This window comes from Chelonoidis abingdonii, chromosome 6 (genome assembly GCF_003597395.2).
Source record: "Chelonoidis abingdonii isolate Lonesome George chromosome 6, CheloAbing_2.0, whole genome shotgun sequence".
NCBI lineage: Eukaryota > Metazoa > Chordata > Testudines > Testudinidae > Chelonoidis > Chelonoidis abingdonii.
In genome coordinates this window covers 89,850,331-89,865,080 of record NC_133774.1, presented here as the reverse complement: position 1 = coordinate 89,865,080, position 14,750 = coordinate 89,850,331, and the positions used below count along the sequence as shown (strand labels likewise).

The window sequence follows — 14,750 nt, the reverse complement described above, 5'->3', positions numbered from 1 at the left end:
GCACTCAAAAACAAAACAAAATAAAACTTTAGAGTCCACAAGTCCACTCAGTCCTACTTCTTGTTCAGCCAATCGCTAAGACAAATAAGTTTGTTTACATTTGCGGGAGATATTGGTGCCTGCTTCTTAATTTACAATGTCAACTGAAAGTGAGAACAGGCATTCACATGGCACTTTTGTGCCGGCACTGCAAGGTATTTATGTGCCAGATATGCTAAACATTTGTATGTACCTTCATGCTTCAGTCACCATCCCAGAGAACATGTTTCCATGCTGATGACGCTGGTTAAAAAATGTTAATTAAATTTGTGACTGAACTCTTTGGGGGAGAATTGTACATCTCTTGTTCTGTTTTACCCACATTCTGCCATATATTTCATGTTATAGCAGTCTCAGATGACGACGACCCAGCACGTTTGTCTTAAAAACACTTTTCACATCAGATTTGACAAAATGCAAAGAAGATACCAATGGTGAGATTTCTACAGCACTCGACCCAAGGTTTAAGAATCTGAAGTGCCTTCCAAAATCTGAGAGGAATGAGGTGTGGAGCTTGCTTTCAAAAATCTTAAAAGAGCAATACTCAGATGCAGAAACTACAGAACCCAAACCACCACAAAAGAAAATCAACCTTCTGCAGGTGGCATCTGACTCAGATGATGAACATGCATCGCTCCGCTCTGTTTTGGATCATTATCGAGCAGAACCCATCTACGGCATGGACGCATGTTCTCTGGAATGGTGGTTGAAGCATAAAAGGACATATGAATCCTTAGCGCATCTGGCATGTAAATTTCTTGTGACACCAGCTACAACAGCGCAATGCGAACACCTGTTCTCACTTTCAGGTGATATTATTAACAAGAAGCAGGCAGCATTATCTCCTACAAATTGCAGCCAAACTCGTTTGTCTGAATGATTGGCTGACATAGGACTGAGTGGACTTGTAGGCTCTAATGTTTTACATGATTTTATTTTTGAATGCATTTTTTTTTATTCTACATAATTCTACATTTGTAAGTTCAACTTTCATGATAAAGCAATTTCACTACAGTACTTGTAGTGTACAGTACAACTACTGTAGTGAAACTGTTTTATCATGAAAGCTGAACTTACAAATGTAGAAGTATGTAGAATACATAATGCAGTGAACTGAAAAATACTATTTCTTTTGTTTTTTACAGTGCAAATATTTGTAATCAAAAATAAAGTGAGTACTGTACACTTTGTATTCTGTGTTGTAATTGAAATCAGTATTTTTGAAAATGTAGAAAACATCCAAAAATATTTAAATAAAAATGGTATTCTACTGTTTAACAGCACAATTAATCACAATTAATTTCTGAAATTGCTTGGCAGCCCTACTCCAAAATATTACAGTCATTTTGCAAATTGTAATTATTGCTAAAAGTCTAAATAATTTTGTTGGAAAGTTACAATGCAACACAACATGCTTTAGAAGCTTACTTCTCAGGTAAAGCTAGAGAACTGTACAGAACATACATACCAAAGATAGGAAATCAAAAACTGCCTATTCATCTTAAATAAAATCTCTACAATTTCTTTGGATTGTATATAGCTATCATTTTGAAAGACATGGGAGATTACATCTAATAAGTGGAGATGAGTTTGTTCAGTTTTGGCAAATAAAATTCACATTATCTGAGTGTTATGCATTAGTTGAAGAAAAATGATGAAATCTGAAATCCACTGTAATATAGCACAATGGAAACTTTAAGGAATTGTATTCTTTAGTCAATCATTTCCCTACATCCCTAATGTTATTCCTGGAATGTGGCATGTACCTACCATGCATTCACAGGAATATGGGAAAATCTGCAGTGTTTTCCCAGCCAGTGCCCCTTTTTACACCACGAGAGTAAACATCTCAAAAGATGTTAGGACTGCCCTGGAGAGAGTTAAGGTAAAAAAGCAAAACTGAATATGAGAAATAATTTTTTAAAAGAATACTTACTGAAGCTTATACTGACAAAGAGTAAATTGTAATATTAAACACCCAAATATAACGCACAACAGAATTTGTAATCCATGCATGCAACATCAGACCACCATGATTTGTTACATCACAGATTAGAAGGATTTAAAAATATTTAGGTTTCTTTAAAGCTGTTGCATTAGGAGAAAAGGAGAGGGCAACCAGCAATGTGCACAAGTATTTTGGCACTGATTTTGCAAATAGATGCTTTAGTGCATATTTGTTAGCCTGGACAGAGTCCCATTTACTAGTATGTGTATTTGCAGGATTGGGGCTTTATGTCTTCTGTGTCTTTAGTTAGATGAACTAAGGGTTGTGCATTGTGATGCCATGTGAAATGGTAGGAATGCTAGTTGTCTAGTTGCTAACAGTTGTCTACATGGGGAATTTACCAGCAGAACTATTATGCTAAAACTCCCTGTGTGCACACTATTATTCCAGAATTAAAGTGCGTATTCCTATTATAGTGTATGTCACTTTGGAGGCAATATAAAAAACCCTAGGGAAAGAGACACTAGTATTCTGGAATACAAGTATCCACACAGGGAGTTATACCAGTGTAACTACAGAAGTGTATTTGTATCAGTAAATTTCCTTGTGTAGACAAAATCTAACAATATTTTTATTTTAGACTGGACTATTTTGGATTACTTTCCAACACCATTTGTTTGGTTTGTTTTAAAATGGGAGTCTGGCACTGTTTTGAGTTTATATACTCGGTCCACCAGGCCCTGTCCCCAAAATGTTATATGTTTTCCCACGATAAAATTGTGTGAACCTTAACACGTCATTTCTAGCTTTGTTTTAATTTAAGGGAAACCATCAACTAATTGGAAAAAAAAAACCAAAAATACTTCAATCTATTTTTTTAAACCAGCTATTGCTACAAGTACCACCTACACCACTGTAACAAAGACTTTTTTTCCCAGTTTGTTTACTTTGTCTATAGAAGGGAGTGAAACTGAGTATACACAGTTTCCTATTTGCATGCGTCTGTCACACAGGAAGAGGAAAGAGTTTTGTGTTTGTTTTTTAAGTAAGGGTATGGCTACACTCGAAATGTCAAAGCGCTGTCGTGGGAGCGCTTTGAAGTGTGAGTGTAGTCGCAGCACCAGTGCTGGGGCTGCACGTACTCCACATCCTCATGGGGTTTAGCTTGCAGCACTGGGAGCGGCGCTCCCAGCGCTGCAACACTGTTTACACTGACGCTTTACAGCGCTGTATCTTGCAGCGCTCAGGGGGGTGTTTTTTTCACACCCCTGAGCGAGAAAGTTGCAGCGCTGTAAAGCGCCAGTGTAGCCATGGCTTTAGTCATATCATTCTGAAAAGTTGGCAAGGAAACTGAAGGGCAGCTACAATCCCCAATTGTATTAAAAAATTTTTAAACTAACTAGAGTTCAAATATCCCTTTAAACTAGAAAATAGCAACCCAAACCCTGCATACTGCTCCGCAGAGGCAGACTCCTTTGCCAAAATGAAGCACAACTGAAGGCACTGACTCCGTGCAGGTTGAGCAGTTTGTGCAGAGTTGCCTAGAGGAGCGGAGCCTGGCGTTTACTCACCATTTTCTTTGGTGAAGCAGAGAGCATGAGATAAGGGCAGACAAAGAAATAGGGTGTTTTATGAAAAAAATTTAATTCTTTTCCAAAGACCAAATATCAATTTTTAAAAAACACACAGTTACAGAGTTTAAGGCCAGAAGGGACCACCAGATCATCTAGTCCAGGGGTACTCAAATTGGCAATTACAACGCAACCTCTCACAGGGTGGCAAGGTTATTACATGGAGGTCACGCGTACCTGCATGAAACATTTCAACTTCTATAATACATATAATTTAAATCTAGCGTTAAAGAAAATTACATACACCCTTCCATTGCAATGTAGTGTATTTACTTCAAAAATATTGTAAACATATAATGCAGTAATCATTGATCCTAAACAAAATATATATTTGTATTTTCACTACTTTAAGGAAATTGGACTCTGGGGATTGTAGTATCATGCAAGCAGCTTTGCTGGCTTGTGACTGAAAAAGTGAGGCCGAGACAACATTAGAGAGCTTGACTGTTCAGCAGTTGAAGAGCTGCATTAAACTGCAAACCAAGCAGAACACTGGGATCAGCAAAAACAAAAATTATAATTTACCAGTTAGACAGCCAGGCAGGGAAGCTCAAGGGGGGCTTGCAAGGGCTATAGCCACTCTAAAATTTGCCTTAGCCCCCATTCCAGCACAACGGTCAAACTTTAGGCAGAAATAGGAATGGCATGGCATGACATTGCCACCCTTACTTCCACAGTTCTGTGCTGCTGTTGGCAGTGATGCTGCCTTCAGAGTTGGGAGCCTGGGCCAGCAGCTGCCACTCTCTCGCTACTCAGCTCTGATGGCAGCGCTTGCGACCAGCAGCAGCCCAGAAGTAAAGGTGGCAATGGGGCACTAGAAATGTTCCCTCTAATTTTTTTCATCCACGTGCGGGATGAATTTTGTTATGTCCAGCACTAATATTGAGAATGTACAGATATGCACCACCAATACAAAAAACAAACCTAAATTGCTGGTTATACTTAAGGGTTGCTGAAGCTACATCTGAAGTTGACCTTGCTATGTATCCATTCTCACTAATCAATATATTAGTTTTTGCTAAAAAGTAATACAGGGCCTTCTATAATTTCTGTTACAAGAGATATGTAGATAACTGCCATTTAGCATGTGAATTGTAAAAGCCAGTTTTCTAATTTGCAAGATTATATTATAATACTTTCTGCTAGGGAATCAGATCATGGCTTTGTCAGTAATTGAATAGGACAACATTGACACTTTTCCTATGCATCTAGATATACTGAACATGTCAAGGCATCAAATCCTGTTACCCTTCTGTATAACCCAGCCAAACTGGTGTGGTTCTACTGCAGAAAGAGTGAGCAGGCGGCAGTGGGGAAAAGCATCTCTCCCCGCTGCAGTCCTCGGCCTGGGGGCAGAGGCATCTCTCCTCACCGTAGCCCTGCATGCCCCAAGTTTCCCATCCACCACTGTCCCAACCCACCCTCTACTCCCCCCCACCTCACCTTACACATCCTCTCCAGGGTCCAGGCCTAGCCGTGGCTATGCGCCTGCTCCGCTCCGCTAATTAGGTGCTTTCTTGTGGAGCCGCAGAGGCGCACACCTTAGAGCAGTGGTGGGCAACCTGCAGCCCTGTCAGGGTAATCCATTGGCAGGTTGCAGGACACTGTGCACATTAACCGTCCACAGGCACGGCCACCCTGCAGTTCCTATGGCCTCGGTTCGCCATTCCTAGCCAATGGGAGCTCCGAGAAGCAGCATGAGCCACAGGGATGTGCTGGCTGCCACTTCCCACAGCTCCCATTGGCTGGGAATGGTAAACCGTGGCCACTGGGAGATGTGGGTGGCCGTGCCTGTGGACGGTTAATGTAAACACTGTCTCGTGGCCCTCCAGCAGATTACCCTGACAGGCAGCGTGCAGCCTGTGAGCCACAGGCTGCCTACCACTGCCTTAGGGGGAACACATAGCACTAGTAAGTCTGCTCTGGAAAGTGATATTTGTTAATATTTTTCACAGCCTCTCAGATCTGAAGGCAGAGCAGCTGAGAAGTAAGAGTGGCAGTGGGGCGCTAAGTCTGCTGTGAAAAGTGATATTGACAAAGTTTCTTCACTCCCTGCTCCCAGTATTGAATAGTAACTATTTAAAAAAAAAAATTCTGCTCATAATAATTTGATAAAAAAAGTGTTAGTCTTAATTTAAAAGTAGTAAGAAAAGACTGATTTATTTTAAACAATTTGGTTATAAATTTAGCATTTAAAATAGCATTAAAAAGTGTTTTTAATTTATAAGGAGAGGCTTGCTGTCTGAAAGGAGTTGCTAATACAAACAGTTTGGGAACCACTGTTCTAGTCTGACCTCCTGTATATTACAGACCACACCATATGTTCACACAGAAGACTAAGAAGGTTGACAGGTTGCACTATATTTCCATTCTTCTTTTCCATCAGTACTGTAAAATAGTGCAAGACAGCTGTTTTCTAGTGCTGCCCTTTAAAAGTGGCCCTTTCTGGACTTCTGTGATGTGGATAAGAATGCTAAATCAGAGGCACTTTTGTCTGCATTTTTTCTGTTATGGTAAAAACATTCAGAATTGAAATTTGTGTAAAATAATTATTTTATCCACAACAGCCAGTCAGGCAAGCATTTATTAAGTGAGTCGGCAAAAGACAACAAAACATTGTTTGCCTATACTGGAGGCTACCCTGAGGAAACAGAGAGGATGGTGGGAAGGTAAAGTCAGTACTGCAAGACGGGATGAGTAGGCCACTCCTAATGCATGTTTAACGCATTCGGCTAATGATTTTTAAACGGCAGAAACTTTGCAGAGGCATTTCAGGCCACGGGAGACCTACATATTTTCTCCGCGCTGTCAGGGAGACCCGTGAACCACCTGCCAAGCCCCCTCCGCTCTAGGGCTAGCATTTCAAACAAAACCCACAAGGTGCCGGCTCCCACAAAGTTTGACAGCAACTTGTAACGCGCACAGCGAAGCGCGGCGGGGGCCGAGGCTGCTGCGAGAGGCAAGTGGACGCAGGGAGAAGGATTTTGCTCTAACCTATTATTTTGAAGTCTGGTGAGAGGGAAAAGCTGGTTGGTGCCTTCCCTCCAGTGGAGCGGGACGAGCAAGTTCCGCCAATCCCGCCACACAGACCCTGCTGCTGCCCCGGGACTGACGCTACCGCTGCCCACCGCACACACGGTGTCAGAGATGCCTGCACGGGCACGGCAAGCCGGGCGTAGGTGCCTCCCGCCCCCGGCTCCCCCGCTCACCGGTGACTTCCATGCGGCTCTCCGGCCCGGACGGGGGCGGCTCCTCTTCCACTCCCGCAGCTGCAGCCGCTGCGCTCCGAGTTTTCTTCACGGCCGGCGGCGCCGGGGCCGAGTGTCGCCGGACCCCGGCCCAGTTCTTCCGCTTCATGGCGGCGGCGCCGTTACGGGGGGTGCGAAGCAGCCGGGCTCATCCCCCCGCGCTGAGCCGCTCCCCTGGGCCGGGGCTCGGGCTGCCTGAGGGGAGCGACCCGGAGCCAGGAACAGCAGTCGCTGACGCTCCTCGGCCGCCTCCCCGTAGCGGGGGCTCCGCGCCCCCTCCCTGCGCCTCTGATTGGGTGGGGGAGTGTGACGTCATCGTGACCCGATCACGTCGGGTACGGTGACGTCATAGTGGTAAATGCTCATTACGGGTATGCTGGGGCAAAGGGTTGTGTGACCCTTCCACATGTGTGCATTCACCGTGTCCATATGGCCCTCAATGTGGCTCCATGCATCAACCTCCCGCACCCACACACCCTGCTGTGTGCTGCTTCACCCTCTCTCTCTCTCACATACACACACGCACGCACACACACGTCTATATTATTTCTGTTGCCAGGTTGACCAGAGGCTCGAAAGCCATTGTGCCATGCACTGTACATACATAATAAAAAGTTCCTTCACCTTTGTATATCCCCACACAGACCACTATGCACTACCTTATGGTCCTTTATTGGGGTGACTATATTTCCCAAAGGCTGGGGCTGGCGTCGCTGCTCACTCAAACCCTACCTGCTCTCTGCATAAGCCCTGCCTCCTCCCAGCCCCCAGGTGGGGCTGGCATCTCCGCTCACCCTCCTGCTTGTTCCTCTGCACCCCACTTTTTCACAATAGTGGGCATTTGTCCTGTTTTCTTTTGCCAGCTGATCAAGTTGGCAAGAACAAACCAGACAAATGTGCTCTTTTGCCCAAAAAAGTCAGGATAGCCAGGACGTCTTCAGAAAGGGACTGTTCCAACCAAAAAAGGACGTATGATCACCCTATTGCTTATACATATAAACATCACAGTACACACTGAAATACACCCTTTCCTTACACCATTTCATATACAATGTCCATGTACACTCATACATCCTCCCATCCCCATACAAGCCTACACATACCTCAGATACGCCCTTCTCTATATAAAATATAACTTCACATATCTCTCACATGTCTTCACAGGTGCTGGAATTAGGGGTTCTGGAGTTGGCTTGAAATGGTTTCCAACATATATGGGGTTTACAGTTTGGTTCAATGGCTCTCAGCACCCCTGCCGCTATACAGATTTTTCCAGCACCACTGTATGACTTCATACACATATCCCCCACATCTATTCAGTCTCTCTATACTGCCCCATATGCACACCCATTCATGCCCAGCATGCCACACACACATTTTACCAGAGTTGGATCTAGGAGCAGGCAACCCAGACAACCGCATGGGTAGTAAGCTTGAGGGGGGCTGGGCTCAAGGTGCTGTAAATTATTCAAAAGTATAACAAATGGAGGGGGGCAACAAAGATGCTTCTTGCCAGGGGCGCCATTTGGTCTAGGTCTGGCCCTTCATTTTACACATTCATATACCCTCAACACACTCATGTAAGCTTTTTGAAATAGAGACTGCCTTTTCATTCTGTATTTGTATGGTACCTAGTACACTAGGGTCCTGGTCAATGAATGGGGTGCCCCTACAATTCAAAGAAAAAAATAAATAATAATAACCTCTGATACATCCACACTCACATACAAAACCTTTTTATCCTCTCTTCTTAGAGTGCCCTAGATAATGTTTTATGTTTATATAGCACCTTACATACTAAAGAATTCCAAATAGAGTCGCAGACTACACATACTACGCCGCTGAGATTCAGCTATCTCTGGAGGCGGAGAGTGCCAGCCAACTGGCACACAGTTTATCACACAGCAATGTAGGGGAAGGAATTTGCTATTATGAAAAGAACATCTGTTTCTACATAAAATGGACTTTGTCAGAATAGAATATTTTAGATTTATTTTTAATTACCTATTACCATACATTAAGAGTAAGCAATTCAGTTCCATGTAATAATATTTTATTGGCATGAGAACCAGTACAAGTGTTCCAAAGCATAAGGAAGAGACAAATTCCTCAGGTAGCTGTCAGAAGAAGGTATACTTTTCCCAGGATAAGGCTTCACAGTGTATGTATGATATATTTTCCTGTCTCCATTTGTCATTTCTGTCCACTCTCAATCCTGAGACAGGCTGCTAGGTACTGTGATGCCATCTCTGCTGTCTCTCTCCATTCTCCTAGGTTTAGACAGTTTTCTCTCATTCCTTTTACATAAAAACTTTTAATCATTTTTAGTGTTTTGAAGAAATATCTTTTTTGCACCTTATTGTATTTTGGACATTGAAGTAGAGTGTCCCTCCATCTCAGTTTCCTCTTCATCAGACTAGTTGTGCTGCATCTCTCTGGGTTTGAAGTCTGTTTTGTGTCTCCCTATTTCCACCTCTAGTTTATGATTAATGATTTTGTATTTGATAAAGCCTGCCTAAAGTTTGCACATTTTAGTATGCTAAGGCAGTCAGCTGGTGTGATAGTTCTGTGCAGTGACCCCAGTCTACCATAAAAGAAACCCCTACATAGCTGTGGTCCAGGCAAACAGATGGTTGACCAAGAAGATAGGCTTGGCTTCCTGTCCTAAAAGTAGGGTGACCAGATGTCCCAATTTTATAGGGACAGTCCTGATATTTGGGGCTTTTTCTTATATGGGCACCTATTACCTCCCACACTCTGTCCTGATTTTTCATATTTACGGTCTGGTCACCCTACCTAAAAGCAAAAATACTCAGGATCTCACAGACTGCCAGAGAGAGCGAACTAGAAATGCAACACACACTCTGCCTCCAGTCCCTAAGGCCCTATCTACACTGGGAATAAATATAAGCATACTTGGTAGGCAATCAACACAGGTGCAGCTCAGCTGTAATGGTATTAACATTTTAAGATGTAGTATAGAGAGCATAGGCATTTTTAGTACTTTCAGCTGACTCAGAAGATCAGAACAATGACCGATAAAACAACTCTCTCAAATAGCAGTTTTCCAAGGAATGTTTGCTTATTATCTTCCCTTGTCTTCAACAGCATTTTCTGTTTGCTTTCCATGTCTTGCTGCTGTGGGTTTAGGCAGGGACATTCACTATATTATATACATCGTATATTTTCTAATTCCCTTCAGGCAATAATTCTAATAACAACTGGTAGAAGGAGTGGCGAAGTGTTGTTAGGATTGGCTGGGTTCTGTTGCTTAGCCTGTTCTAATTCCAGGGCCTGCTGGTGGGTCTCCCTCTGGAGTTCCAGGTTCCTCCTGTGGGCAGCCTCTATGGCTGCTTGCTCTCTTTTGAAGGCTTCCTCTTAGGCTGCTTGCTCTCTTTTGTAGGCTTCCTCTTTGATTTTTTCTTCTTTTTCTTTCAGCTCCATCTCTTGTAGCTTCTTTTCCATGTCTTATTTGTGGTCTGCGTTTTTGATTTGTTCCTCTGCCTCCAATCTTGCCATTTCCTATTTCAGGTCCTTGATAGTCATGGTTCCTGCTTTCTTGTGTTGGGGTGCCCTCCGGTGTTTATTGGCTCTCTGTTGTCTCCTTGGTTTTGCCTAGCAACAGTGCCTTTTTTAACTTCTTCTATCTAATCTTTCACATGTAAATTAAACCAAAAAAACCACTTTATTTGCATGTGTGTTCTGCTGGGGTACTTGACTCACAACTGGAGTTCTATTGTTTAACAAAAGACCCTTTGTCAAACCTTAATGGCTCCTTGCCTTAGTATGGAGGCAAAACGGAGCAACGAGAGAAAAAAAAATTTCTCTGGCGCCTTTCAAAACCCAAACCCTTCTCTCTGCTTAAATCCCTACAAGAAAAGAAAAAAATAAATAGTACTACGGCTCTATCTTATCTTATCCCACCCACTAGCCAACATGCATATCTGCCTACCAAGATTGAAATCTTAAAGTCAAGAATGGCCGAGCCATAAACCTCCAAACTAAGTACCAGCTTAGATCGATACGCACTGCACCGCCCATAATCCAACCCGTGCCTGCTCACTCTGTCTCCCCCAAAAACCTCCCTGGACCCCAAGACTCAGAATCCCTGAGTCCCACACAAAGGAAACAACCCCCCCCCATTGTCTCCTTTCGTCTCCGATGACCCTGGAAGATCAACCCTTGTTTAAATCCTCCCACCAATTCCCTGGTGAGCTCAGACCAATCTCCCTGAGCCCCCAACAGAAAAAAATCCAACAATTTATAAAAGAAAAGCTTTTAATAAAAAGAAAGAAAAGACATAAAAATCGTCTCTGTAATCAAGATGAAAAAATATTACAGGGTCTGTTAACTTATAAAAAATGAATAAACAGACTTATTCAGAAAAAAATACAATTTAAATATTTCCAGCAAACTACACACTTGCAAATACAAAAAACAATACAAAAACCTATATTGTCTTTCTACCTGTACCTACAAATTGGAAACAGAAGATTAGAGAACCTGTAGAGATGTGTGATTACCCTCAAAGCCTAGACAGCAACAGAGACACAGAACAAAGGACCACACCCAAAACTTCCATCCCTTGAGATTTGAAAAATCTTGTTTCCTGATTGGTCCTCTGGTCAGGTGTTGTTCCCTGTTCTTAACCCTTTACAGGTAAAAGAGACATTAATCCTTAACTATACGTCTATGACACACTCACTATATTATATACATTGTATATTTTCTAATTCCCTTCAGGCAATAATTCTAATAACAACTGGTAGAAGGACTTAGTTCACTATCAGATCTTTTATAAAAACAATACTACATCTTCCAGTCTAACTGCAGTCCCTGATGAGTTTGGTCCATTATGTGTAATGGCATGTCTACCTTAAAAGATTATGGTAATATCATGGGAGGGTTGAACTGGCAGGTTTATGAGCTCATTTAAAGTTGCTAGCAAATCATAGCCAGATCCTGATTTATGGGCCTGATCCTACAAACACTTACACACATGATTTGACTGCAGTGGGATGACTCAGGTATGGGGGCCTTATTCTGCTGCTCTTATTCCTTGAATAATACCACTAGTTTTAATGAGCCTACCTTCAGCATAAGGTACTGCTCAGTGTAAGCAAGGGAGTCAGAGGTGAGCTTGGCGAGGGTTGAGGATACTCAGCATCTTTTAGAATTAGGCTTAAAGTGAAGTAAGCTTCCTGTGTGATTCTTGCAGCACGCAGCTGAGAGTAAAGGCCATACTTTGCTGATCGGGAGTTGTAGCTATCTTCTGCCTACTACCTCATCATTAAGTGACCCTCTTTCTAAAAAGAGAGACTTTCAAATAGGTCTCTGTTTTCAAAAAAAAATTGTTTAAAAATTGTAGTTTTAAAATAAAAATTTTGAAAACCAAGACTCCACATAGTTGAAAATAGTTATTTTCCCATGTGTGCTTCTTGCCCTCTGTGGTACTTTGAAATAAATCCATCGCTTAAAAGGCTAAAAAAATAAAACAGAAGTGCAGTGTAACACAGTAGCTGCCAAATAAGCACTCTCTGGTGGCCAGAGGTGTCTCTGCAGTGCCCTGACTTTTTTTCCCCTTCTTCGGGGCTCCTTAAACAAACTTCACACTGTCTTTGTAATCCAATCACAACCCATCTTGGGGTCTGCTTTTTATTAACAAAAAGTTCCAGAAAAGCAAACACAAAAACCAAAATCTTACACCCATCCTTAAACTGGGCTCCATCCAGCCTTAAGATGGGTACAACCCCTCCTCCCTGAGGTACTGTCCCTTCCTACTGTTTGAGCCCCTGCAGAGAATGCAGGGCCTGAGTGCCTTCTTTGCCTTTTCCCAAAGAAAAAGCAAAACTTACAGCTGGATCTTCTTACCTAGCCCCAACTCCCTCCTTTAGGGAGCACTAGAAGAGATCCTCTCTCCCTACAACTTCAATGCAATCCTTCCTCCTTACAGAGCCATCATTAGACCCTTTATAGCACAGGTGTTGCCTCACCCCCTTAATTGGCTCAACTAGGAGCACCTCCTCTGGCACAGGGGCAATGGACTGCTTTAATCACAGGTGCTCGCCACCCTGTGACATATGGTTAGACAATTTAAGTGCAGTTTTTGAAAAGCAGAGCCTTTTCCCCCCTCCTATCTGATGGACTATGGAACCTTTTTCTGAGTGTATTCTGCCATCTGCTGAGTATGAGGTGACTGTCTCCTGCTGGTTTTTTTCACTATTCACTCACTGTGTGAGTTTTTTAAATTAATGTTGAACTAGTACAAGACATAAAATTATGATCAGATTTTGTACATTTCACATTACTGTTAACATGGGCCCCAGTCTTGCCATTCATTGGTCACTATAATAAGAGAATTTTGCTGTGAGTGTTCTGAAATACCTTGCAGCTTCTTAACAGAGGCTTACAGAAAAGCCTGGAAAGGGAGTTGAAAATGCCATAAAATTCACTTCTCCCAACTGATACAATTAAGGTGGTGATAGTATTAGGACACTTTGGTTTGCATAAAACAGTCATTAGTTTTAAGATTAAGGCTCTAATTAAGTAGAAATTGATAGTTAAATTTAGAAAATACAACATGGCTGGCCAAAACGGGGAGACAAGGATAATTGTTTAAATCTAGGTAGCGGAAAGTTCTAGCAAACAAGATAGCATCAGAGGGAGGTGCTTAAAAACATCTACAATCCAAGATGGCGTCAGAGAGAGGAGCTTTCCTACCTAAGGATAGGTATGACATCATACAGAGGAGCTGGGAAAAGCTAGCAGCTGATTGACTGAGAGGAGCTGACCTTGAGAGAGCAACCAGTATATAAGGCTGACAGCAAGCAGGCTGAGCTTGTAGTGGGTTAGGTGTAGCAGACTTTCAACTAACAGATTGAAAGGAAGTGGGTTTGAGGCTTTGCATAAGAATGGAAGCTGCCTGAAGAGAACTGAACATCCTTTAAGGCAGCTACCTGAAAAAGCATCAGCAGAATTCTAAGGTTGCCGTGGCAATGAACAACTGCCTGCTAGTAGCTACCTTGCCAGCAGTAACAGAAGAGCAGCAACTGTCACTCCATTTGTGGCCTGACAGAGCGACAGCGCAGCTGTGGAGCACATACTTCAGGAAATCAGACAGAGCAGAAGGACCAATTAGATGAGTCAGAGGGAAACTTTTGAATAAGAAGTGTAACAAGAGTGTATGGCTGTGTCTGTAAATAAAGCTGAATGCCTGCATCTTTAGTGAGATCTCCCCTACCCATCTTGTAACCACTTGGCCAGCATTTACAGAATGTTTAATGTTAAGAGTCAATGTTGATAAATGTTTTATTTTTAATTTGTGAATATGGTAATAGTTTTTCTTACGGGTATTCAGATTTCGTGTATACCACATTGTATTAAATATGGGGTTAAATTCTATCACTACAACTAAAAGCCTTTGTGTATGTGGGAATATCTATGCGCATGTTACATTGAAGCTACTTTATTCTTTGTGTGGGGTGTCAAATATTGTAAGCAGTCTGTGTCTTTACTTCCCTGTGCTGCTTTAATTATAAGATGTTTTAAATGTAATTTTATTGCATTTTTACTAAGTTCTATATAATCTGTTTTGCTTCATTCAATACATTGTAACCACGTATTTCCTTTAAATAAATAATTCTTTTGTTTTTGAAGAAATACTGCTTGTGTGTTCATCCTTGAGCAGAAGGCTGTATCTGTGTCTTTTCAGGGGGTAGCAAGACTAGCTTGCTCTGGGGAGCCCTCTGTGGGTTGGACACAAGCCCCTTGGTAACACCCAGGCATTTCCTTTAGGGCAGGCCACAATCTTGTTACCCTACGGTTAAATTAAAAGTGCCATTGTAGGCTAACATCACTGGCATCTAAAATTTTAGGAGAACAGCA

The 14,750-nt window shown here is 42.4% G+C and overlaps 1 protein-coding gene across 9 annotated transcripts in view; it reads right to left on the bottom strand.

Annotated features, from left to right (window-relative positions):
• CDC14B (cell division cycle 14B) overlaps positions 1–6,994 on the bottom strand; it is an 80,864-nt gene extending 73,870 nt beyond the window's left edge. For 8 of the 9 annotated variants that reach the window (XM_032788093.2, XM_032788088.2, XM_032788085.2 and 5 more), the window contains exon 1: positions 6,828–6,994. In XM_032788093.2, coding sequence (XP_032643984.1) covers positions 6,828–6,975 — 148 coding nt within the window. In that variant the 5' untranslated portion in view covers positions 6,976–6,994. The remainder of the gene's footprint in view (positions 1–6,827) is intronic. The other variant, XM_032788095.2, reaches the window with a different exon arrangement.
• Between the last annotated feature and the right edge of the window lie 7,756 nt (positions 6,995–14,750).